At 35.1% G+C, this 25,873-nt stretch overlaps 2 protein-coding genes across 2 annotated transcripts; both read right to left on the reverse strand.

Moving 5' to 3' along the window:
• Positions 1-9,346: 9,346 nt before the first annotated feature.
• On the reverse strand, positions 9,347-11,249 carry LOC113352217. Its single transcript, XM_026596062.1, has 5 exons — positions 11,102-11,249; positions 10,848-11,011; positions 10,199-10,409; positions 9,853-10,074; positions 9,347-9,675 (listed from the first exon to the last, which is right to left on the reverse strand). Exons 1-5 carry the CDS (start codon positions 11,247-11,249, stop codon positions 9,347-9,349), a joined length of 1,074 nt encoding a protein of 357 aa, XP_026451847.1.
• A 13,076-nt stretch (positions 11,250-24,325) lies between these two features.
• LOC113352218 (SKP1-like protein 1) lies at positions 24,326-24,766 on the reverse strand. Its single transcript, XM_026596063.1, has one exon. It carries the CDS (start codon positions 24,764-24,766, stop codon positions 24,326-24,328), a length of 441 nt encoding a protein of 146 aa, XP_026451848.1.
• Positions 24,767-25,873: the final 1,107 nt, after the last annotated feature.

Consider the following 25,873-nt stretch of genomic DNA (forward strand, 5'->3'; position numbering starts at 1 on the left):
TCGACACCCCCTCTAGGACTCCCACGGAATCTATTTATAGCAAAAACACGCGTTGAATATCCTCCATTAATCCCAAATAATCTTCTTTTACTCGAGATATTTTCTTTCTTTTTTATCAATGATTTTGATTTTTACGCATCTGCAGCTGGATTAAATTCCTTATAAATCTTCTTCACGTTCCAAAGTGTTGATTAAGGCTTCCAAACACGTGTAGTACACGTTTAGATTTACCACAACTCGTGTAAGCTCATGTTTTTCCTCCAACTCCCTGTTTGGACTAAACCAAATTATCCAGACAAATTTGATCGAAACAAACACCTATACTAGCTTTGTTAGGACATATCACAACTACCCATTAAGTTTCAGCCCTTTAGTCTACCCAGAACTCCTTCAAGAATCGATCGAAAGTTACACAGTTGAGAATAAAATTTTCCCGCCAAAACGAATTTTTGAAATGTTGAAGATGGTTCCCCCTAACCAAACTGGGGGTGCGAATAGCAGGTGCCCAATTGAGGTGCCCCTTATCCAAATTGAGGGTGCCTTTAGTACTTTTCTCCGGGAGTCCAAATAACACTTTTTGAGCAACTTTTTCCACACAAGTGTATTTCTCCAAAAACACTTACAAACACACAAAGCATCAAAGTTAGTACAAAAATCGAGCACTAACAATAGAGACATTGAGTACAATTTAGACACAAAAAATGTGTCTATCAAATACCCCCAAACTTATTATTTGCTAGTCCTCGAGCAAAACTAACAAAAAATAAATCCGAGTTATTCTCGGGAGGGTTTACCAGAGGTGTACCCACAAAACCATGACTTCTAATTGGTCACAAGTATCCAAAGATCTATGAGGACATACATATTCTCAACCTATCTCCAAGTAACTAGAATGCCAGAGAAATTAAAGGTGTCAGCTCTAAAGCTGAATGAAGAAAAGGGGAGACACATCCGCAACACTGCTAGATAAAGAGATATCCGCTACACAGCTAGATAAACATTGTAAGATGCGTCATGCTTTACAGCTGGATAAGATTAGGAGAGAGATAAATATGAGAGGGACATCTGCTACACAGCTGGACTAATTACGTGTGATGAGTTAAACCAGTGCTAGAAAGATCTTGTGCAAGATTGAAAGCGGACTAACAAAGCAACCAAATGTATCTTCCTTCGACTCTCTCATAGTGCTCAGTAGAAACAACGTCTTCTTCGGTCTTCAACTGTTGATGATAAACTATCGAACCTCATAGAACCTTGACAATTAACTCTTCTCTTCGATTTCTTGCTTGACTTATAAATTTCTACTTCCTTTTGGCCTTATTGAACAAAACGTAACGATGATTTTTTTCATTTTTCATTTTTTTTCATTTTTTTTTTTTTTTTTTTTTTTTTTTTTGGAAACAAAAATTACAAGACAACAATTTACATGGCCATGAGAGAAGGACTTTCAAAACTTGGATCTTCGCAACTTGTGATGTCTTGGTATCATGGATTCTAACAACTTATATCATTTGCTCTTATAACTTCAACTTTTTTTTGAATTATTCTTTTCTATTGTTGCTTCTAAACCTAAAACGTCTTCAACTTTCTTCATAGATTTTGATGTCGCTCCGCTTGTTGATGATGATAAGTTTCTACTGAGAGAGAGTCGCAATCCAGTAACTAAGACTACATTGTGAGGTTGCTTTGTCTTTCTGGCATTTCCTGACCTACTTGCCTTTCCATCATGTATGGTTAGGTCCATCACGGTTACCCTCTAAAAGGAACAAGTTCTCTCCTGAATTTCAAGGATCTCAATGTCTTTTTCTCTAATGTCTCAAAAGGTTGTTATCCCTAGCATTCCAATTTCTATCTTTTCGGTGAGAAACAATATGTAAACTTAGCTAACCGGATACCATGTGACGCTAGAAGTTTCAAAAGTGCAACTAAAAAGTTCTTCCCCCCCCCAAACTTAAATCTAACATTGTCCTCGATGTTCTAAAGATAAAATTAAAAGCATGAACAAGGAGAAACTGTTACCACTTGAAAAATTAAGGAAAGATATTACCATGTTGCATGAGCATGGGTTACCTCCCAAGAAGTGCTAAGTTTAAAGTCTTCAGCCAGACTTAGGAAAGGATTAGTCAACTCGAACCGTATAACAGTAGCCGGAATAACTGTGGGTCTTCAAAACCAAATAGAGCTGACCAAAGGAAACTGCAGTAAACCAAGAAAATGAACAAGACTAGCATGCCCTTACCTAGTTTCCTGATTAAGACAACTACATCTAATTGTGGTTCAGGTTCAGGTTCTATAAAAGGGTCTAAATATATTTCTTTAGGCTGCAACTCCTCAAAAGTGAGATCCGAATTATTAGGTCCTAGAGTCTGTAAAAACTCAAATAAAAATTTAGAAGCACATAATAAAACCTAAAATTGGGATCCTCTAAGTCAATTAGATTTGACTTACAAAATTGACCATAGGGTATAGTCATTCTTAAGAAAATGTGTTGATTCTAATTCCTAAAGCATTTAGGTTTAGTCTCAAACTAAATACGACACATTGAAAATCAAAAGTTCCCACAATTGGAAGAAAATTTTTGGTGGGAAAACAAAGTCAATCTTGGTATCATAGCCTGGGTTAACCACATCAACCAGAGGATGGGTTTCTAACAACTGAGCTTCTTTCTGGACATCATTAGGTTCGGGAAAACGTGTATGAAGATAATCTTGTAAGATGGTTGAGGCACAAATGTCAAGTCCTACGAGGGACTTTCTAAGAGTTAAAGCACGGAGAATGATAATCACCCCCAAACTTAGAGTTTTCTGTGTCTCTAGAAAGACTAGTCACAACTTCCCTAATTTCTAGGTCATCAGATTCCTGAAATGGTCAATTGCTTCTTCTAAGTTGGTTCATCCTCACTCATTCTACGAGTTTATCATCTTCTAAGACTAGTGTTTCTAAATCGCTAGATTCTAAAACAGTATTCTCAGGGTAAACTCTTTCCTCTAAATCATTATCGGCTTTGTAAACAGGAAATACTACATCGTCTAAAACGGGGGTATCTCTAGTCAAATCCTCGTCCTTTTGAATAGGTGAATAATTATTAAAATTATTTGGATTTGAACTAGAAATAATATTATCATTAAAGAGCTCATTGGGAGTAACAGATTCCTCATCACTATGCCTATATATTTCAGATTCTTCATCAATACTATCCTCATCACAGTCCTCATTATAATAACATGAAAAAGGTCGAACCTCATCAAAACAAGTAGTGTTACCAATTCTAACCTCGTCATCTTGATTATGTGAATAAAAACTATCCTTATTTTCGAGGGTGGTATTGGGAAAACTACACTGGAAATTAAGACTATCCTGAGCAAGTTTTTCCACAATCCTATTTGTACTCTCAGTAAATTGCTTGAGGGTCTCTTCTAGAGATATCTTAGTTGACCGCTCTACGGACTCTTCTGGGAGAAGAATATTATAAGTCTCTTTCATAAATAACTTCCGTGTTGACTCATTGAAACTCTTGAGAGACTCTTCTAGAGAAATAGAAGGATTGTTTTGCTCGTATGACCTGTGGGTATATGGATAGTAATTGGGCTCACAATGGTATGGACCATAACCTTCAAAAGTTTCGCGTTCCCAATCACTATTCACACTATGGTCATAAAAAGGATAATGTCCAAGCTGCTCAGTCGGATACTCATTGTATTGGCTATTATAATACCAGTTCGACATCCTAACCGCAAGGGAATTCTACACAATCACAAACAAGGCTGACTCGACCAAATCAAACCTATAAAATCTAGCAAACAACAAGCATGATGGCTCCACTTAGATTGTTTCTAGACCAGCTTCTAATCTTTCGAAAAGGAATTCGTTACAATCTGAGCAAACCTCTTGGAATCAATCCGAGTTTAAGTAAGTTGAATTGAGACGAGGGAAGCTGCGAGGAGCTTTGATACCCAAGGTCTCACCGGTATTATAAGGCGGCGCAGTCACGCATTCAACTCGCAGAAACCATCATGAACTTCAAAGTATGCTCAAAAGAGTAACCAATATTTTTCGAACGACTTTCCTATTAAGCTCGTTACCCTATAGGTCTCGTTCTAGTCAAAATTTTAAGCTTAGGTTCGCGTTTGGTTTCGTTTTCCTAAGGCGGGCAAGAAGGAAACGGTGATGAAATCCGAGTCCTTATCTTAATTTGGCCAGGCCTTGCCCTTTACTAGGAAATTAAAACAACCGTATTCAAATCCTCAATATATTCACCTTAAGGCATACAATAAACCCGCTGACAGGGGATTCGCGGGTGTTTCGAAAGCTTACCTCCCGTACCAGACGGAGAACCGCTGAAGTCGACTCGGGCCACGACTCCTATGTCATGTGCGAACCCGAGGGGCCGAGACGATATTGTAATCGTCGTCCTTCCCTGCAAACAGTTTTATATTTAATGTACCCTTCCTTAGGGTTTAAAAAAAATAATTGTCCAAGTCCAAATAAAGTGCAAAAGAAAAGAAATAAAAAAAATAATTACAAAAAATGGAAGGTCTCTAAAAAAAATAAAATAAATTCTCTCTTTTTTTTTTTAATTTTTCTTTCGCTTTTTTTTTTTGCTTTGTCTTTTTCCTTCTCTTTTGGCTTTAAGCTTTGATTCCAAGTCTTTAGTATCCAACTGCAAACCTGTAATACAAAGACACACCCAAAGAAATGTAAAAAGAACAAATGAAATAAAAAAAACCCCTAAAAATTCTACCTAAGCACAAATCCGCGTCGGCGGCGCCAAAATGATAATTTTTTTGAATGATGTTGTAGTAATGAGGTTCAAACTCTCGGACTTGTGAAGATTAAATTTAAAGATTTAATAAAATTATATAGAAAAATATTAACAAAGCGGGCGAGAGGTATGAGAAAACAACCAAGACGTTGATTCCACTATTACACATGAATTAGTGATGGTAAATAATCCAAAACTCTAATTATCTTTTAAGTCCTTTATATCTTAACTCACTAATAATCAAGCAAATTCTCAAACATCAATTGTATCCATTAAGCATAGATTATCTAAACAAAGCATAACCTATCTAATTGAATCACAACTGATTAGGAAAATTACGCAAACAATTTAAAACTCTGCAAAAGCAGTGATTGAGTGAATTATAATTAAATATTAGAGAAAATAAAATAGTTACCAATTATTCATGCGTAAATAGCTTCCTCATTGCCTTGGTTGTGGGAGAATTAGCCGCTCATCATGTTGGAAACACGCTCAAAAATCATTATTATTGCTCAAAGGGTGTTTACAAATGATGAAAAGGGAGAAATAATTCAAAACCGGGTTTGTAACAATTATATTTGTTACAAACCAGAGAACTACGACCCTCGGCAAATAAGACTGTCCTGCGACAGTAACAAATAAGACTGTCACTGTAACAAATAAGACTGTCGGCGACAGTCGCTGAAACTGTAGCAAAATAAGACTGCTCTGGTGGGTCTTATGTTCTTCGTGTTCTTGGTGCACAGCAGCAACAGCAGAAACCGAGTTTGGGAAAACTCGAATTTCTTCTTCTCTGGCCTCCTCAGCCCCCCAGACTCTCGACACCCCTCTAGGACTCCCAGGGAATCTATTTAAAGAAAAACACGCGTTGAATCTCCTCCATTAATCCCAAATAATCTTCTTTTACTCGGGATATTTTCTTTCTTTTTTATCAATGATTTTGATTTTTACGCATCTGCAGCTGGATTAAATTCCTTATAAATCTTCTTCACGTTCCAAAGTGTTGATTAAGGCTTCCAAACACGTGTAGTACACGTTTAGATTTACCACAACTCGTGTAAGCTCATGTTTTTCCTCTAACTCCCTGTTTGGATTAAACCAAATTATCCAGACAAATTTGATCGAAACAAACACCCATACTAGCTTTGTGAGGACATATCACAACTACCCATTAAGTTTCAGCCCTTTAGTCTACCCAGAACTCCTTCAAGAATCGATCGAAAGTTACACAGTTGAGAATAAAATTTTCCCGCCAAAACGAATTTTTGATATGTTGAAGATGGTTCCCCCTAACCAAACTGGGGGTGCGAATAGCAGGTGCCCAACTGAGGTGCCCCTTATCCAAATTGAGGGTGCTTTTAGTACTTTTCTCCGGGAGTCTAAATAGCACTTTTTGAGCAACTTTTTCCACACAAGTGTATTTCTCCAAAAACACCTAAAAACACACAAAGCATCAAAATTAGTACAAAAATCGAGCACTAACAATAGAGACATTGAGTACAATTTAGACACAAAAATGTGTCTATCAACAATATACTAAACCGAACTCCAAAGTTCGATTATCTATTCTATTAAAATAATTTGCGATCTAACCGAACTAAATGTTCGACAACAAACATAATAAAATCGATTAAACCGAACTATTAACTGTATACTCTATAAAATAATTCGACTTCATTTTCTGGAGAAAGATAACCGAACTCTTAAAAACCTCCATTAAAATTGAGTTCGGTTACCTGCGTCTGCTAAAATAAGTAACCGAACTGCACATTCAGAAAAGTTCGGTTACTTTTTCTGCAGAATAGGTAACTGAACTACTATGACCTAGCCGAAATTTGACCCAAATTTTTTTCAGTTTCGCCAATTTTTTGCACAATTCAAGCTATATATACTAAATTTGAGGCATACCTGAGTACCCATAGATTCATCTTCTGGTTGTGGCTGATAAAATCCATCATTTGGGTCGTTAGATTGAGTTTGGGGTAAAAAGGTTTCATCATCTAACAAATAACTCATATCCGGATCATTTGAAGTATTGACAAATACACTAGGAGATGAAGGAGGTTCTGATTCTGAGGAGGAGTTATCATCACAAGAATCACTCATATCGTATTTACCAAACTCAAAATAAGATTTTTTGGGTTCTTCACTCTGTTTCTTCTTCTTCTTCTTCTTCTTCTTCTTCTTCTTCTTCTTCTCTCTCAATAATTCTACAAAATTATCCTAATAATAACAAACTAATCACTAATCAGTAATTAATCATTACACTAACATTTTTTTCTTTCTAAATCATTAATTTTATTACTCAAAATATTATCAAAAAATTACAAAAAATTTAGCCAAGTTATTTTCAAGGCTAATTATTGTAAAGGAAACTAAACATTGGACACAGAGAGTTCCATTCACCAATGTACCTAAGAAAATCTAAAGTAAATATCTTCCTCATTCTCCAATTTTCCAAGGAACTGTGGCTTTTCATCATAATATTGTATCACACCTCTGTTTTAATAAAGCACCCTTCTTTGCCATTTTGTCTGCAGAGAAGTTTGTTTCTCTGTATGAATATTTCAGACTAATGAATGGTATCATTTTCTTTATTCTTTCCCATCTGCTTCTTACGATCCATGGAATCTTGTCTTTTAAGAAAGCAACTTTAACTGCATTTGAATCTAGTTGAAAACATACCTCCTGAACAAGCTTGTTCACAGCCCATTCTCCTGCAACAATAAGGGGCATTACTTATGCTAAGTAATTTGCTGCTATCCCCAATCCTCCTGAAACAACTCCAACACATACCCCTGAACTGTGTCTTACAACAAATCCCATACCTGCAACTCCTGGATTACACTTGGATGCTCCATCACAACATATTAATACTTGATTTACCACTGGCAGTTGAAAGAAACATTGTATCACTCTTGTAGTTTTTGTTTTAATTCCTGATATGCCAAAAAATAAGAGAACCTGTAAATCATACATTGTCCCCCATATTTCTCCCTTCATTCTTGCACTACATTCACCTGTGATTTTCATTATTCTGTGCTTGAACTTTTCCACATCTGGAATCAGATCTTCATGAATTACAGAGTTTCTTGTAAACCAGAGTTCCACCATAGTTTTGAAAGAACTATTGCACCATACTTCTTTTATTGCTGAGCTTTTTCCTCTGGCCACCACCATTACATCCTCAAAGCATTTTGGAGTTATGCAGTGAAAAACTCCACTTAGCCAATGCCATATTTGTGCACTAAAAGTACAATGCCAAAGAATATGATCCATTATATCTTGATTATTTACACATAAGTAACACTTTGATACTGTTGAAAAACCTTTTTTCCTAACTGCTTCCTCTGTTTCACATGCACCTCTTAAGATTTTCCATAAATTGCTTGATGTATATGGATGAACACAAGGACTCCATATTTTCTTTTCCCATTGCACAATAGCATATTTCTTCCTTATCATTTGAGATGCACCAGCCACTGAAAATTTACCAGTCATATCCTGTGTCCACACATCTTTTCCATTCAACAACATTAGCAATTCACTTACATTAAAGTAATTTAGCATAGGAGCAGGAATTTTCCATTCACCATCTTGAATAAGATCTGTTACTTTAAGATCAACATGTTGTTTTACATAATCATCCTCAGCATGCCTATCTATTAAAGCATAATCCTTTATCCATTTGTCTTTCCACAATGATATCCTTTTACCATCACCCACAATCCATCTACTGCCTTCATTCATTTCAGTTAAAACCCATTTCAATCCTGGCGATATAGAAGATTGTTTATAATATTTGATCCACTCACCATTTTTATCTTTGTATTTAGCCCTCATAAATAAAGTCCATTCTTCGTCTTCATTTTCTATCTTCCGTAGAAGTTTCATCAGCAAAGCCTTGTTCATGTTTTTCCAATCTTCTAAGACCCAAACCTCCCTCTTCCACTGGTTCATTTATTTCATCCCATTTTATAGTAATCAATTTCTTCACATTTGGATCACCTGACCACAAAAAATTCCTGATAATTCTTTCACAAGTTTGAATAATTATTATTGGCCATTTATACACAACCATAGTGTAAATTGGCATACTGCATAAAACATGTTTCACTAGGGTTAATCTTGCTGAGAAAGCTAATAACTTTCCCATCCAACCAACTAGCATTTTTTGCATCATCTCAACCATCCCCCAGACTTGCCGTGTTTTTACTGTGCCAGGGTTAAGTATTACACCCTAATACTTATCTGGAAATGAAGAAAGATCCATTTGTAAAAAATCTACAATCTCATGCTTTCTTGTTTCTGAACCCCCCCCCCCCCCCCCCCCCACAATCTACAATCTACAATCTCATGCTTTCTTGTGTTTGGTAATGTATTAATAAAACTATCAAATTCTCCAGAGTCTTTTTATTACCATTGCAGAATATGAAGATGCCATCAGAAAACATCAGATGAGTTGGCTGACAACCACCTATGCAAACCATTGTTTAAATTTTACCTTTCTGCACCATTTTGGTAATGTTTCTGCTCAATACTTCCCCAGCTAGCACAAAAACAATGACAGAGGATCACCCTGTCTCAATCCTCTCTCCACTTCAAAAAAAACCCACAAGGACCACCATTGACAAGAACTAATATCCTAGCTAATTCAAATATCTTCATTAACCACCTTATACCAATTTCTGAGATGCCAAATTTTCTCATCACTTCAAACAAAAAATCCCATCTCAAGGAGTCATATGCTTGTGTTATATCAATTTTGAGACCAACATTTCCACCCCTCCTTTTAATTTCAAGCTCATTTACTAATTCAGATGCTAATACAATCTTGTCATGTATATTTATGCCTTTTATAAATGCACCTTGTTGCTCGGAAATCATCTTCCCAGTCAATGTACCAATTCTATCTGTAATGATTCTAGTAATGCTCTTAAAATTAAAATTTGCTAGACCAATTGGTCAAAAGTGTTCAACTTTCTTGGACCCTTGTACTTTTGGAAGTAGAAACAAAAAATTAGAATTGAATCCTCTAGGTATAAATTTGTTGCTCCAGTATTATTGTATAGCTTCTATCAAATCCTTACCGATCACCTCCCATGCAAATTTACAGAAGCTTTCAGGGAATCCATCTGGTCCAGGAGCACTATTTGCATTAATTCCAAATCCTGAATTTTTTATTTTAACATGAGAAGGAACAACATCAAGAAAAATATTATCCTCCCCTGTTAAAATCTTAGGAATTGCTTCAAACAAATCTTCATCAAATTCTACATTCTTTCTTTCAAATTTCTTCTTGTAATGAGACACTACGATATTAGAAATTTGATCTTGATTTGTTACTAAATTTCCTTATGTGTCTTATAATTCTGAGATATTGTTGAAAGTTTTCCTTATTCTCATAGTTGAATGAAAAAGCAGTATTAGCCCCACCTTCCTTAACCCTTTGAACTCTTGAATTCACCCTCATTAGTTCATTGTATTGTTGAGAGGCTAGTTCATGTTCCCCTCTTGCAGTCACTAGTTTATTTAGTAACTCAATGTTTTCAGGATCAACATCAGACTCCAAAAAAGCAGCTAGAACCTTCTCTTCTGTAGTTTTTACTTTGATTCTGAGGTCCCCAAACACTTCCCAATTCCACTTCTTCAAAATATTTTTTAACCTTTTAAGCTTGTAATAAAACTGAAACCTGGATTTCAATTACATTCCTCTTCCCAGGATTCTTGAATAACTTTTAAAAACTCTAGATGAGTTGTCCACATAGGTTGGTATTTAAAAGGATTTTTTTTTCGGTTTTGCAAGATTAACAACTCCACCTAAAAGTTCTCCATGATCAGATGTTCCTCTAACATTCACTTTGTAGCTCCATCCTTCAAACTTCTCTAGCCATTGCATGTTGAAAAAAGCTTTATCCAAATCACATAAGATTCTTTTCTTTCCCATTCTATTATTGCACCAAGAAAATTGGATACCAGACTTGGGTGCTTGTACTAAGTTGCAAGACTCCAGACAATTTCTAAATTCCTGCATTGAAATCCTTAAAGGAGCTCAACCACCTTTTTTCTCTTCATAACTCAGTACCACATTAAGGTCTCCTATTACCAACCATGGAAAATTCAATTCACTAACTTCCATTAATTCCTCCCATAATGCTCTCCTGTCTATAGTAAGACATGCAGCATGAATACCTGTAACTAATACATCTCCAATTTGAACTGTTATTGCTTGCCTTGTGTTGAAAATAACTGATAGAATAGATAGTGAAGAGTGCCAAAAAAGCAAAATATTACCCTTTTGTGTATTGCTAGAATTGTGTATTACCATTTTATTCATACCTGGTAGCTTTATTTGTCTCAAAATACTATTAGTAACTCTTACTTTTGGTTCAGCAACCCAAAGTAGTGAAGGACTAAAATTACTCACTAAACTTCTTAGTTTATCTTTGGCTTGAGTTCTCCTCAGTCCTCTGATATTCCAATACATGACTCTCATTGAGATTGAAATATTTGGGAATTACTGGAGCTCCCTACCACTGAATTTATCCTCACTGAATTATTTGCTTGTTTCCTTGTAGTTACATTAGGTATCCCCTTTACCAATTTTCCTTTAGTAGGTTTTGCAACTATTCTAGAAAATGACTCATGCTTTCCACCACTTTAATTAAACTATTAAATTTACTAGGAGAAACTAAATTCTTACCACCATACCCTTGAGTATTTAACTTTCTTGCTTTGGGAGCTTTACCTGAGACTTTTTTCCAATCTTCATTTCCTCCAACTACATTCTGAATATTTGTTAAAACTTGTGCTGTAACAACTTCATCCACTCCAACTGATGATGCTGGAGTCACTTCAACAATAGAGGTTATAGGTGGAATACTAGTACTCACATCAAGTAATTTATCCACTGATAAAGTTGGGAATTCCTGAGGAGATTCCGAAATCCCAGTGAATCCGCTATTCCTCTCTTTAGAGACATTAAGTTGTGAGGAGCTGTTTACATCTTCATCCACCTTTGGAAATGATTCAACAATTTGTTGAGTATTATAGCATATATCAAAGACCACTGAATTTTGATTCTGAGTTTTCTTAGGAGTGTATCTCCATTGTTGCTGAGATTTAGGCTGAGTATTCTCCTTTTTACCCTGTCCTTTTTCTTAATACGACATTTAGCTACAAAGTGCCCAATTGTATTTCAGTGATTACAGAATTTAGGAATTCTATTAAACTGAACTGCTTGCTCGAATTTCCCATATCTAGTTTCAACCCAGATTTTGTTTAGAATTACCTTAGCCAGATCAATCTCAACCAATATACTAGCATAAAAACCTACCTCCTTCTTCAATGTGGTTTCATCAACTCGAATAGGCCTTCCAAGCTTGCTTCCACTACACCATTTTTCCGGATTAGCAACAAAAATTAGCAAGATCTCTTACGAAGTTGCGAACTTGCAACAGAATTAACAACGGCTCTAATATTCACAACTGTTTTCTGCGGTTGCGAGTAACTGCTCCACAGCTGTTGCAATTCGCAACTACTTACCATACCACATGTGACGCCTGCTTGTGTGCCAGGTAACACCAGGTATCTCATGTGCGACCCGACTGTGTGCCAAGAACTCCTAAATTTTACACATGTATTTACGTGTGTAAATGTCAGCCGTAGACGGGGTTTTTAAAATAAAATCTACACCGCCCAATTAACCCTAACCCAACACACTTGCCTCACTTCATCTACACTCTTCACTTCACCCTTCTTCTTTCTCTAGCGCCGCTCCTGTTTCCCAGTCTGAAGAACTCTAAAGTTCTCATTCTCTTGCAGTCTGAATAACTCGATTAAGAACTGAATCTTCAATTAAAATCTCGACTCTCAGTCTCAATAACTCGATTAACAAATCAATCTAAATCAAAATCTCGATCGAGTTAAGAAAAAACATTTTTTTTTGGTGAAGAAAATTACCGTGTTTACTTAATCTAGGGTTCTTAGATTTTTTATTTTTTTTTCGTAAACACACATTTGGTATAATGGAGACACTTTATATATGGATTTTATTTAATTTATACTTTTGCTTCTTAGATTTAGGTCTCAGAGTTTTTTGAACATAAGAAACCAGGATGGGATTTGTTCAAATCAAGATATTCTTCTTTTGTTCATTTGTATTGAAATTTATAATTAATGTTTTTGGTTTTAATCTCAGATTATAAAAAGATACAGTAGCTAACAATGTCTCCTACTTCTAGAGGTAATTTTATAAGGATTTTTTAGGGTTTCTGTTAGTTTGGTAGCTGGGATTTTGGTTTATGTGTTGGGGGTTTCAGTGCACATCCCGCAATTCTTCATACTCTCCATATTAGTAATTGACTAACATTTGCTTTCATTTTTCAGTTTTATCAAAGTTTGCAGTGGATAATGAAGACAGATTATGTTCATCTCTTTATGAGGAAACCTCAAACTCTAAATCACGGTTTTGAAAAGTCATTAATCCAACTATTTCTCCTCTCAATCTCTAAGGTTCAATCTGTATCCTTTGTTACTTCTTTTTTTGATTCTCAAAAAGCCTCATTAATATGTTTGAATAAATTTGATATTTTAAGGTACTAATTTTGCTCTTATAAACTTCAGTTGGATATTTTGTGTAGATTCGAATAATGAGCATCTTGTATCTGCTAGGATATATATATGCGTCGATAACTGCATATTACTCAATGTTTTTATTACATTAAACTCTAGTCAGTTGCATTGTCCATTTCATTCCATCTGAATTCTTTTGCTATGTTCTGTTGCAGTCTATCCCATGGATTGAGTATATTCCAAGAAGGTAAGTTTGATGGCAAAGATATGCTAAAACTGGAAGCAAAAGGTGATGCTATCAAGGTTAGTTTCACCTGTCGTCGTTGCATTTATAATAAATCTTAGAGTAGGTGAAGCATTATTTATGATCTTTGCTATCTCATTGCTTCAGGTAGGGGATGGGAAACCTGTTTTAACTTCAGATACATCTGCGCCTCATACAAAAAGGGATAACAAATCAGTTCCATTTGAGAAGAAAGATGGTGATGCTGAATCCTCTACAATAAAATCTCTTATAAGCTCAAATTCCTCAACTCCTAAACCCATGGTCAGAAGTTTATTATGTGGATCATTTTCTTGTTGTCGTTAAATTGATTATCAGGTATCCATATTTTTTTCATTATCGAGCTTACTGATTAGATACATTGTTCAACTTTCTTATGGGTTTGCAGATGTTAAGGGAGTTTAACTTATTTTGGTTCAGGAAGCTAATAACAACATTATCTGTGATTGCCAGGTTCAAAAGTTGAAGGTGAAGCCTGTCTTGCTACTTTGATGCTCTCGCATGAGAATCCTTAAAGGTTTTATTTTTATGAATACTCAACAATTTTATTTTTATTAATGTTCTCTACTTCTGTTACTCATATAGGTTTGTGTGTTGTGTTCAAGCTTTTGACAACATGTTTTCTTTTGTCTTTGATGTATCAGCAGGAATACCAAATGTGAGATGGTTTGGGGTCGAAGAAGAAAACAATGTTCATGTTATGGATTTACTTGGACATGTCTGGAAGATCTCTTTAAAGGTTGAATGCTTGTTGATCAGATGGTACGCCTTTTTCTTAAAAAGTTCTAGTGCTGATGCTATTAGCTTTTAGTGCCACTATTTTTCTGTAAGTCGTGTATGATACACAAGCATAAATACCCATCTTGGAATGGCGAGTATTACTTAGATAAAGCTACTATAGTGACTATCAGAATCTTGTGTTTAACCTTATTATGCATGTATTTCATGTTAGAGTGGAACATGTATGTCTTAGTGACTTGTGAAAGGCATACAAGTTATTTTGCTTGTCCCATCTGCAATAATTGTTGGAACATTTATGTGCACGTATTCAAAGATTTATTCACAAGGCAAGTGCATTTCCAAGAGCAAAAGGTGGTGCTTGTTTTTAGATGGAAATTGATTAGAATCTATGGAAATAGATCGGTGAGGATTTTTCTATTTATTTGAATCTCATCTATGTTCTGAAATATAACTCGAAATATAATTCTGGGTTTTTCTGTTCAAGCTCTCTCCGTTGTCGGGCGTCTTCAAGATGATGTTGATTCCATGGTGTCTGTTATGAAGGTGGAGAAGGCACCACTAGTCATATGCAGACATAGGTGGACTAGATGCTCAAATCAGGAAATTAATGAACTTCCACTTACCCATCCTTGTGTTGGTAACCGGTGAGAAAATTAAAGCTTGCCTTAGCAAGTGATATCCATATAGGTCTACCAGGTAGAAGTTGTTGATAATAATTTGTTTTAGAATTTAGTACAACTACTCATGGAACAAATTTTCAAACACTTGGCCTGAATATTATGTTGAAATAGATGTCTTTGTTGTTACAGTGCGAGCCCAATGTGATTTAGCCTGAATTAGACCTGAAAATGTTGCAGGGAACTCTTGACTAGGTCAATTACAACTTGACTTTCTTTTCGTGTTGCAAAATATTAGCAACGGCTGGAAGCCGTTGCTAAATTTGATACCAGAATAATAGAACCTGGTCCAGCTAAGAATAGTCGTTCTAAGTTTTTTGGTTCTAAATTTCGCAACTGCTTGAAGTTGTTGCTACAAGAATATAGGAACAGCTAGAAACTGTTGCCAAACCTATTCACAACAGCTAGAACCGTTGCAAACACACAAAAGAACAGTTGGCTGAAACGAAAACCGTTGCGAATGTTCCTTCGCAACGTCTGTAAAGCAGTTGCAAATGATGCAACGTCACGCTTCGCAACGGCTGTCTGCTGTTGCAAATCTCTTTTGCAACAGCACGCAGCCGTTGCTAATACCGAAAAAATGATGTAGTGTTCCCATTGCCATTAGAATATTTTCCTTCCGATACTCAATATATAAACCTGGAAATATTGCCGAAACAAAAGCACCAGATGTTTTTTGTAATTCTGGTTTAAAATATGTGATTCAACTTCCCAGTAACCTTCATAAATCATCTTCATTTCTTCACCATTTTCAATCTTGATGATGAAAATACCTTTTCCAATCGGAATGAATTGACAATTACCCTTTAACTCCCATTGTTTTCTCAGATTTGACTCAACAACATGAAATTTAATCTTCACCAGATCCAGTCTACCAATTAGACTGCATCTCCATTCATCTAAACTTTCATCAATCACAGCATCAGGAATAAAAATTGAAGTACTAGCATTAATGTTACTAGAAGAATTTTCCGATCTGAGATTACATAAAATCTCAAAATCCGACTGAATATGTGAATTATCCGACATCTTTAAGTCAGATGCAACAACTAACTAAATCATTACACTAACACTAACTAATCATTACACACACTAATTTAATTAGCAAGGATAAGTTTGGTATTAAAAAAAATTAGTTAAGGGGTGACCCAAAATTATTTCAAATGTCCACCCAAAAATTGAAGAATAGTCCCCTCTATTTTTGAGTAGTGCCCAAAAAAAACGGTTCTTGAAAAATGCACTCCTGATAAGCTCGGCCCAAAAATAACCTATAGTCTTGAGCTAGCAAACAACTAAACGACACGAGAAATTTGTTGATTAGTCCAGAAACACGCGACCCGTTTAATCCATGGTCCATCCATAAAAAATATTTAATCGGTGGTCCAAAAATGTTTTAGTCTTGCAAAAAGACACGCCTGCCCTTTTTATTGCACGTGCAGATATTGGAGAAATAACTTTTCTCTTTCTTTCTTCCATTAAAACGAACTCAAAAGAATTTCTCTTTCCAGGAAACCTCTCATTTTCTTCTACCTTCTTCTTCTCCGTAATCAATCTTCAACAAAATTGAAGAAAATAAACGAGAAAAACCCTAGATTCGGTGAAACCATTACAAAAATCAATTGAAACCATCACAAAATCAACTGAAAAACCAAATCTAACCAAAAAAATTGTGAAAAGAAGAAGAAAAATATGTTGATACTCAATCAACAACAAAGAAGAAGAAGAAATATGTTGGTATTCAACCAACAACGACGAAGAGAAAAGAGGTATTGCTTCTAATAAAATGAAATACAAATCCAATATATGTAATGTTTTTACTTTTATTTTTTTCATTTCTTATACCAATTTCCTTATATGATCCTACAGCAGATATCAATATGTACTGCTAAAAACGTTGATATGTACTGCTTAATCCTTCTACTGCATTTTGTTGTGATATGTATTGTATGTATATTGTGTATGATTCTACAGTACGTATCAATATGTACTGCTACATACCCTAGTTTAGATTTGATATGTACTGTTGAAAGAAATTTGTTCTCCAATTAGTACATGTCAACATGTACTGATGGATAAATATGATAAATACATGTTATTTTTATGTTATATATCAATATGCACTGGGTAAACCCCTTTGTCGGTATGTACTAGTTAAACCCATAGTACATATTCACATGTACAGATGGAAATTTGTGTTTTCTGATGTATAAATACGAACAATACATATTGACAGTATCTTCATTATGTACATAACGTAGTGCATGATGTTCAGATAAAAGATGGAGATAATGTAGTGCAAGATATTCCATTATAGCCAAATCAGCCTGTGGGTATCAAAACGCTGTCTCATTTCCTATCAATATGTACTATGGAAAACCCTTACATGCCAATATGTACTGTAAAAAACCAATTTCACTTTTATGCTTGAATAAAAATCAGTACATATTGACATGTGCAAATGGAAAATTGTGTTTTCTGATGTTTGAATACCAACATTACATATTGACAATATCTTCATTACGTAGATAATGTAGTGCATGATGTTCAAGTGAAAAATGGAGATAATGTAGTACATGATGTTCCGTTATAGACGAATCAGCCGGTGGGTATCAGAACATTGTCTCATTTCCTATCAATATGTACTATGGAAAACCTAGTACATGCCAATATGTACTGTAAAAACCAATTGAGTATAAAACCCATATTTATGTTTGAATATGACAAACTGAGTTTAAAGTTTGAGTATAAAATCTGTATGAATCACAAATTGAGTTTAAAGTCAAGCCAACAAGGGATGAAGTCTGGTAACAGTAACTTGCTTGTAGGTTTGACAAACTACAGTTCTCCTTATTCATTTAATATAATATTTACAAACTTTTTTCTTAGGTATAATGTTGCGACATTTCTCCATAGGCTTTTTGAGACATAGCTCACTTATTATTTTTCTGATATACATTCTTGTTCTTTTGAAGTGCAAGATGGGTTCTATCTCTCCAACATTTTCGGTCCTTGCTATTTCAGGAAGTTTGAGTGCGGTTCGCAGGATCACTCCAGATGAGTATGAGTTGCTTAATGTAAGGAAGCATGTAAGGCATAGCTCTATCCTTTATTTAGCAGCAGAATATGGTGCACTACTTCCTGGAGACTTGGTACTCCGTTTTCTGGAAAAGCAAGTCCAAGCTTTTTACTTAGATGCCCATGTACTTAATGCACAAAGATGGAGATGTTCGTGGATGTTGTTGTAGATTTCTTGTGAATTATGATCATGACCAGTTTGTAATGGTTTATGATCAATATTCTTCTCAACGCCAAATGTCGACTTATGTACTGAATGTTTACCTAGTAGACATAGACATGTATTGTAGACATAGATATGTACTGGAGCATTTTGTTTTGCTGGAAAAAGTTGCAAGTAATACAATTGGTTTAGTACATTAACGTCTCTAATACTATTTTCTCCGTCATTATTTTGCAATATTGTACTATTTTTCTATATCGTTAGTTTACATTTATATTTTTGAAACATACTGAAAAAGGGGTATCAAGCCTTAAATATAGGCATTACATATTTGCATGTGCTATAAAACCTTGCAGAACTTAAACTCATAACTTATTTTATTACAAAAGGGTCTGCAGAAAAAAATTAGTGTGCTTCGGTTCTTCTTATAATACTGCTACATACTAATTGTATGCAATTAATATAAAAATACTCTACTGGCGGTACATATCTTCCTGTAGTATAAATTCTGGCTAATAACATAACTTAGCCAATTTTAGTATTGATATGTGTCGAGTGGTGACCTAGTACATGTTGACACTTCAAATCGATGAGATAATCCTCCGCATCTTTCTCATCCTTGATGCCTGCAAGAAACCGGGATAAGGAGTCCTTTGACCGTATAAGCATACAGTACATATTGATATGTACCGAGTATATAAGACTCTTCAAGTTGATTTCTCCAGTCTCTTTCTCTCATCCTTGATGCCTGCAAGTCTTCTAACCTCAATGACTTTTCTGCTGCATTTCCATTGGCCATAGCTGCAGGTATTATTTCTTATTTGAATTTGAGCTTTTTCTCAGACCCCGTACTTTAAAACCTGGTATACATAAGAAATATTTGTAAGAAACATATATAACTTAGCGAAATTTAGTACATATTGAGCAAGAACCGAGTACAGATCGATATGTACTAAGCGAAAACGCAATACATATAAATATGTGCCGAGTAAAAACAAAGTACATATGTATATATACTGAGTATCATACTCTTCAGTTTTATGAGTATCATACTCACAAAATTTAGTATGATACTTAGTATATGACATAACAAAGTACATATGTATATATACTGAGTATCATACTCTTCAGTTTAAATGCGCGCATTTGTCAGTCTTAGAGAAACTTTTGAATCTTTTAGAGGGAGAGAGTACTACCTTGGGCCTTGGCTTCCATTCCTGATTTTCCTTTCTCTTATACAGATGTATTATCCCATAGATGATCTTCATGCCTACCAGTCTATATATGTTCAACATAAGTTTCAAAATCAAAATAGAAAATCGGAACCCGATAAATTTCTGCGGATATCAAACACGGTGCGTATGCACATGTAGTGAAGATAACAAGCACTAAAAACCTAGTATATACTGATACGTGCTATGTGAATACCTAGTACATATTGATATGTACTGTGTGAAAACCTAGTAGATGTCATAGTACCAATACAAATGTACTGCAAAAAAACTAGAATTGAAAATTTACAAACCCCACTACATATGTGTTCCAAACAAGAATTGTTATTAGAATGCTTCAGGAGATGTTTCTATCACATGCCCACCGGCAGCAACAACAAGAAAAAACTATTTATTCTCATTTTTATTAAAAATTATATAATGTTCATCAATTGTCCCACAACACGATACATCATTCTTCACCTGAAAATGGTGGTAAAGGTATTTTGCTCTTATAAACACATACTATAAGGGTTTATCCAATACATATTTATAAGTATTGCATCAATATGTACTTAATGAAAACCTAGTACATACTAGTAAAAACCTAGTACTTATCAGAAATACTAGTAGTACATATTGATATGTAATAGTGAAAATCTAGTACATATTCATATGTAAGGAGTGAAAACCTAGTACAACATATACGGTTGGAAACTTAGCGATATCACACATTTGATAACAAGAAGAAACCCAATTACTACTAATATCCCTTATACATTTGATTTTTCGCAGCACATATCAATATAAAGTAATTGGGCCAAAGAAATCTTAATCAAACACAAAACCTACTTGCTGACACAATGAAACTAAAGAATAGGAATCAGACCTGATATGGCTGGAGTTAAGATCCCATCTCTAATAACATGATACAAAAGGAGACGTGCCCAAGTCTCCGTAGATCACTCCAAGACTCTGAAATGCTAGTTTCAATACCACTAGTGATGAAAATTTCTGTACAAACATAAAAATAACAACACATCAACACTCAATCCAAGTATAGAACTCCCAATTCTAAATCTACAACTAGTCTGCATCTTAATCTACTGATCAAAATACAAGGACACTGTAATACCAACTCTGGATCAATCAGAATTTGGTTTAGTTAGACAAGTAACTGGATTTAAAGTGTCCATAAATGATCAATTAGAGATATACAGAGGTTAATAAAGAACAACAATAAGAAAATAAGGGGGTGGGTGGGGGTACAAATGAGATCTTTCTTTCTGTACATGTTCTTGAGATTTCCAGTTTCTTCTTTCATTCGGGTTACCCTAAAACATTAAATCCTAATATTATCTATCTACTAATTTATCTAAAGTCTAAAACCTATCCTAATTATTATTCTACAAGATATGCATGAAAAACACCAACAAATCAAAAGCTACCCCAACTAAGTACACAAAGAAGAATCAAAATTAAAACTAGTGAATCCTAAAACTCCACTGAAAGATATCAATTCATAAAGAAAACAACAAAAATATCAAAATTTTCATAAAGTTAGATATATTCAAATTTCAAAATAAAAACCTAAAAATGAAATTATCTAATCAGTCTTATAAGCAAGTATTATATCCTCAACAACATATTTACGTTCATTTCCGATTATGAATTTCATTTGTTAACTAAGAATGAAACTAAAAAATATTAATAAATTAATTAAAACCAAAAATAGATAAAATTAATTAAATTTTTTTTGAAAATCAAACTAACCGGAAACAGAAAGTACAGTAACCATCAATTTAATCGGTTGAATCATATTGTTTGAATAGACAAGCTTCGTCTTCCAACATTAAACATCGAAATCCAGATGAATAGGAAGAATAAATTTTTTAGAAAAGCCCAAAAATGATGCATCTATATCTTTTTTCTTGTTTTCTTTGACTGATCCATTATCGAATCTTCTTTATCTTCACTATCACTTGCTTCTTCTTTCTTTCCTCCATCACCAAGATTCACTCGAGAGAAAAAAAAAATCTTCGCCAAAACTTAGATCTAGAAGTAGAAACTGGGAAAATGGAATTTTGGGCGTTTTGGGAATTTCGAAAATACACCTTCGATGATCTGCACTTGCTCTGGACCTGGGAATAAATTTTCTGGTCCAAAAACATGTTTTTGGACCGGTGAATAATTTTTCTCTGGAGCCGGACTACACAGTAACCGGTTCTCCTAATATTGGATTAACCAGTAATTCCTAAAAACGACAAACTTATATTGATCTGCTCTCTATTCCAATGGATCACCTCACCTTGATAACAGGTACAACCAATACGTACAGGGAAGTGGAATCTGGTTTTGATGTGACGCAAAACCGGGAATGACTGCACCAGAAGTACCAAGGATGGTATTCCCTATGCCATGAGCTAGTTTAGATTGTCCCAGAATTTTGTTTCGGAATGCACCAGCATCATGTTGACTGTGCACAGCTATACTCGATCGGATATTGACATCCCAAGGGGCGATGGTTGCTTTTGTTTTACCACTACCTACCATGATAAATTGCTCACTACTGTCTAGATCTCTTCTTTGATAGTGTATAAGAGAAACAAGAATAATCATTTTACTTTCTGTGTGCTCATTGTGTATTTTGGGCGCATTTCATGTAAATCTCATTTTGCAATTTGTGGGTTGTCGTATTTTCAAGTTTAGTAACATGTCAAAATGTTAAGTTAATGAGCAAGTTCCATACATTTTTGGTTAGTATCTTTGAGTTCCATCAAAACCAATAATGCAAATCGAATTATAGGATGAGCATGTGATCATAAATTGCTTTCTGTAAATGAGTCTTTATATTTTTTTTTATTTTATTTTTTGATAAAATATCACAAATTCGATTAAGGTTCCTTGATTTTTATTTACTCAAGTAAGTACTGCCAAAATCTTGCATTAGGAACCTCTGCAATCTCAAAATAATTAAACTAGCAATTACTTACAAAATGGCTAGCTTTTGTGCTAGAAATTCAATAAATCAAATGTATCAAGATATAGGTAAAACATACAAATAACAATTTTCTCCATCATATTATCAGGTACATGATCCAACCACAAATTAACCTCTCTATTATTTCTAAAGTAGATGAATCACATATCTACCATGTATACGTACATTGTTTATAAATGCCAAGAAAAAAACCTTGTCTGAAGTGTAAAATAAAATAAAATAAGAGGAAGAACAAGGTCTGAACATCAATCTCTCTTTTCCTCTAATCTCTTTCTTAAAAAAATGGTGAGTCAGTATATCGAAACCTGTTCACCAGAAATCTTGATTCTCTTCTTCCCAACACTTCTCCCAAATGGCTCATTTGCCACTTTTGGCAATGTCAATTTGTCACATGGACACTACACTACTTTTAATAAATAATAAGATTTATTTATTTTTCGTAAGTTGCTGTCAAAATATATCTTCCTCCACTTGAGTTTTACCAAGGCTCTTCTTCTTAAACTTTTCCAAGGCTTCGTGTTTTAAAGATCTATTGGAATGTATCGTGTAGAAAATTGCATATAATTTTTTTTTGTTATAAAATATTTTTGAATGTTTTTTGCTGTATAGAATGGAATGGCAGGCGCATCGCGCGTGCGTGTTATACTAGTAGAAAAAAAGGGATGATGCATTTTTAAGCGACAACCCTCTCCATTTTCTTCTATGTACACCAAAGAGGTCTAGGTTTGAACAACAATTATCAAATCCCTACAGGGTTTTAGCAGAGATTCAGCATTAACTAGTCACTGCCTTCCCCGTCAATAACATGTCCTGCGAATTGCTTGCCAAAGAGAGCAAACTTAAGAAGAGAAACAGTTTGCCTTTTGGTTGATTGGTTGGCCTTTCATCTGCACTGTTGTTTGCCAAAACCTATTGCAGTCCGTCACGTGGCGCCTAACTTGGTCTGATTAGTTTAGATGGGCGGGCTCGGGTTTTCCAAAATTTTTGATAGCCTGGCCTGGTACCTGCCCGAACAGCCCCGCCAGATATCCGTTCAAATTTTTAAGGGTTTTTACTCTAATGCTAAAGCAAATTGTCATGTGTTTTGGTTATATTTTGGATTAAAATTCTTATTTTCATTTCTATTTTACATTTAGATGATTAATTATTTAAGATTATTGTAACCTATAGTTCATTTAATCTCCAGATCATAAATAGAAGTTAAATAAGTTATTACAAAATTTTGAAAACTCAAAAAACCCGAAGCCTGCCATTCTGGAAACTATTTTTGATTGGTCCGCATAAAAGAAGGTAGATAATACCTCTCAAACTCGAGTGAAAATGTGGAGTATCCAAACTCTATGTATATAGAGTTATAAACGAGCGTATCGTATCGAATTATGCGAGCAGTATTCATACCCCGCCCACTCTTGCAAGACTAAATGGAATGGAAGAATGTTACGATTATTTTATTTGTGTTGGTAATGATTTTTTCGGTTTTTTTTTGTTCTGTTAGCTCACAGTGTACACTCTGGCGTTCCGAGTGCACTCCTGAATCCGACCAATATTGTTTTTCATGGTCGCACCTTCCTAACGGTCCCGGTACCGTTGTGCCTTGCAGTGAGTTGAAGTGGGACGGTCTCGTATATCCTACCAAACTAGTTCACTTTATTATCTAAGTTAAGTACTGTGGCTAAGATGGTTCAGCAAGAGTTTTACAATTCATAACTTCACTTAAAACAATGCAATATACTTTTAATAACTACTTAAACACGTACTGATGCGTAAAAATAAAAAGTAAGACACTCCCAAAGCCCATTATTTGATCTCCCCTCCACTGCCACTGCTATGATTGATGATTATCTTTTGACTGGTACTTCCTCGACACGGAATAAATCAGGGAATAGATTTAGTACCTCCCCTGTTGTTCTATATCTTATCATCTCCGACACTTTCTGCAATGTCAAGTTCTGCAAACTTTTTATTTTCAGAAAACTAGCAGCCTTCGTTAAGTGTGTCAGTGTCGCTGCATCTACATTCACAAACTCCACATCCCAGTCCTTCTCTACATCAGTAATGCACTCATCGTCAGCAGCGTGTTTGTCGCAGTACTCGATCACTTTCGCCAAGATGGTTCCTGTCACGTTAGTCAAAGGGATAAGAATCTCGGTGTTATCATGGTTGTCAGCAGCTATCATGGCGGTAAGAGTTCTAGATTGGAAGGCGATGTTTTCCTGAATATTGAAATTTTGTTCGTCGGAACTAATCAAGGTGATGGTCTTTCCCTTTGGTGCCGACATGATGATGATGATGATCAGAAATATACCAAGAAAGCGTGGTTTTCCTCTACGTGGTTGTGAATGATATAAACTGCAGAAGAGACCTAGCTAACCAATGGTATTTATAGGGTGCAAGTTCTCTATCCTTTTTTCTATTTCTATGTGGACTCGGATTCCGACCTCCTTTCTTCTCCTTCACAATTGGTATCCCTATTGAGACGCCGTTTTGGACTATCAGCCGTTTTTTATTCTTGCCAATATATTTTTTATTCTTGCCAATATATTTTTATGTCAGTCGCTCTCTTTAGTATCTCCCCTGTTGTTCTATATCTTATCATTAGTAGTATTTTATCATTGATAGAAAGACAAGAGTCTGATTTTCATTCTTACACACTTAAAACAATGCAGACCTGCATTTATACATGTCCTGACTAAGACAAAAGATGTCCTAACATGACAGGCTGTGAATATCTCATACTCAGCCAATAAGAGTCATTTCTCACACACTCTGACACACGTGAGAACTCTATGAGACTCTCAGCTATTAGCCCCCCTCAAGCTGGAGGTTGTGACTAGAGATAACCTTTAGCTTGTCTCTGAGTGTAGAAAACCTTGGTCCTGCCAGTCCCTTGGTGAGAATATCTACAATTGGATCCCAAGTTGAAATATATGTGACCTGAATGTTTTTGTTCTGAACAAGTTCTCTGACAAAATGATAGTCAATGGCCAGATGTTTCATTTTACTATGAAATACTGGATTAGATGACAGAGAAACTGCACTTTGATTTTCACAAGATATCAATGGTGGAGCAGGAAGCAAGAGATGAAGATCCTTAAGTAGTTGACAAACCCAAACAATTTCTGCTGTGGTGTTGTCTAGAGACCTGTATTGTGATTCAGTGGAACTTCTTGAGACACTACCTAGTCTTTTGCTAGACCAAGAAATTGGATTAGGACCAAAAAATATACAAAAACCTCCTGTAGATCTTCTTGTATCAATTGATCCTGCCCAGTCAGCATCACTGAATCCATGTAATGTAAGAAGGCCTTTGGAAAACAGTATACCATAGTCTAGAGTGCCTTTGATGTATCTTAGAATTCTCTTGGCTGCAATAAAATGTTGATCAG

The sequence above is a fragment of the Papaver somniferum genome, chromosome 2 (genome assembly GCF_003573695.1).
Source record: "Papaver somniferum cultivar HN1 chromosome 2, ASM357369v1, whole genome shotgun sequence".
Lineage (NCBI taxonomy): Eukaryota > Viridiplantae > Streptophyta > Magnoliopsida > Ranunculales > Papaveraceae > Papaver > Papaver somniferum.

Coding starts and splice junctions, on each gene's coding strand:
- LOC113352217 (XM_026596062.1), bottom strand. CDS start 11,249: ATGTATTGGAATATCAGAGGACTGAGGAGAACTCAAGCCAAAGATAAA. Junction 11,012..11,101: donor GAGACAAATAAAGCTACCAG/GTATGAATAAAA, acceptor CTATTCTATCAG/TTATTTTCAACACAAGGCAA. Junction 10,075..10,198: donor AGTTCAAAGGGTTAAGGAAG/GTGGGGCTAATA, acceptor CTAATATCGTAG/TGTCTCATTACAAGAAGAAA.
- LOC113352218 (XM_026596063.1), bottom strand. CDS start 24,766: ATGTCGGCACCAAAGGGAAAGACCATCACCTTGATTAGTTCCGACGAA.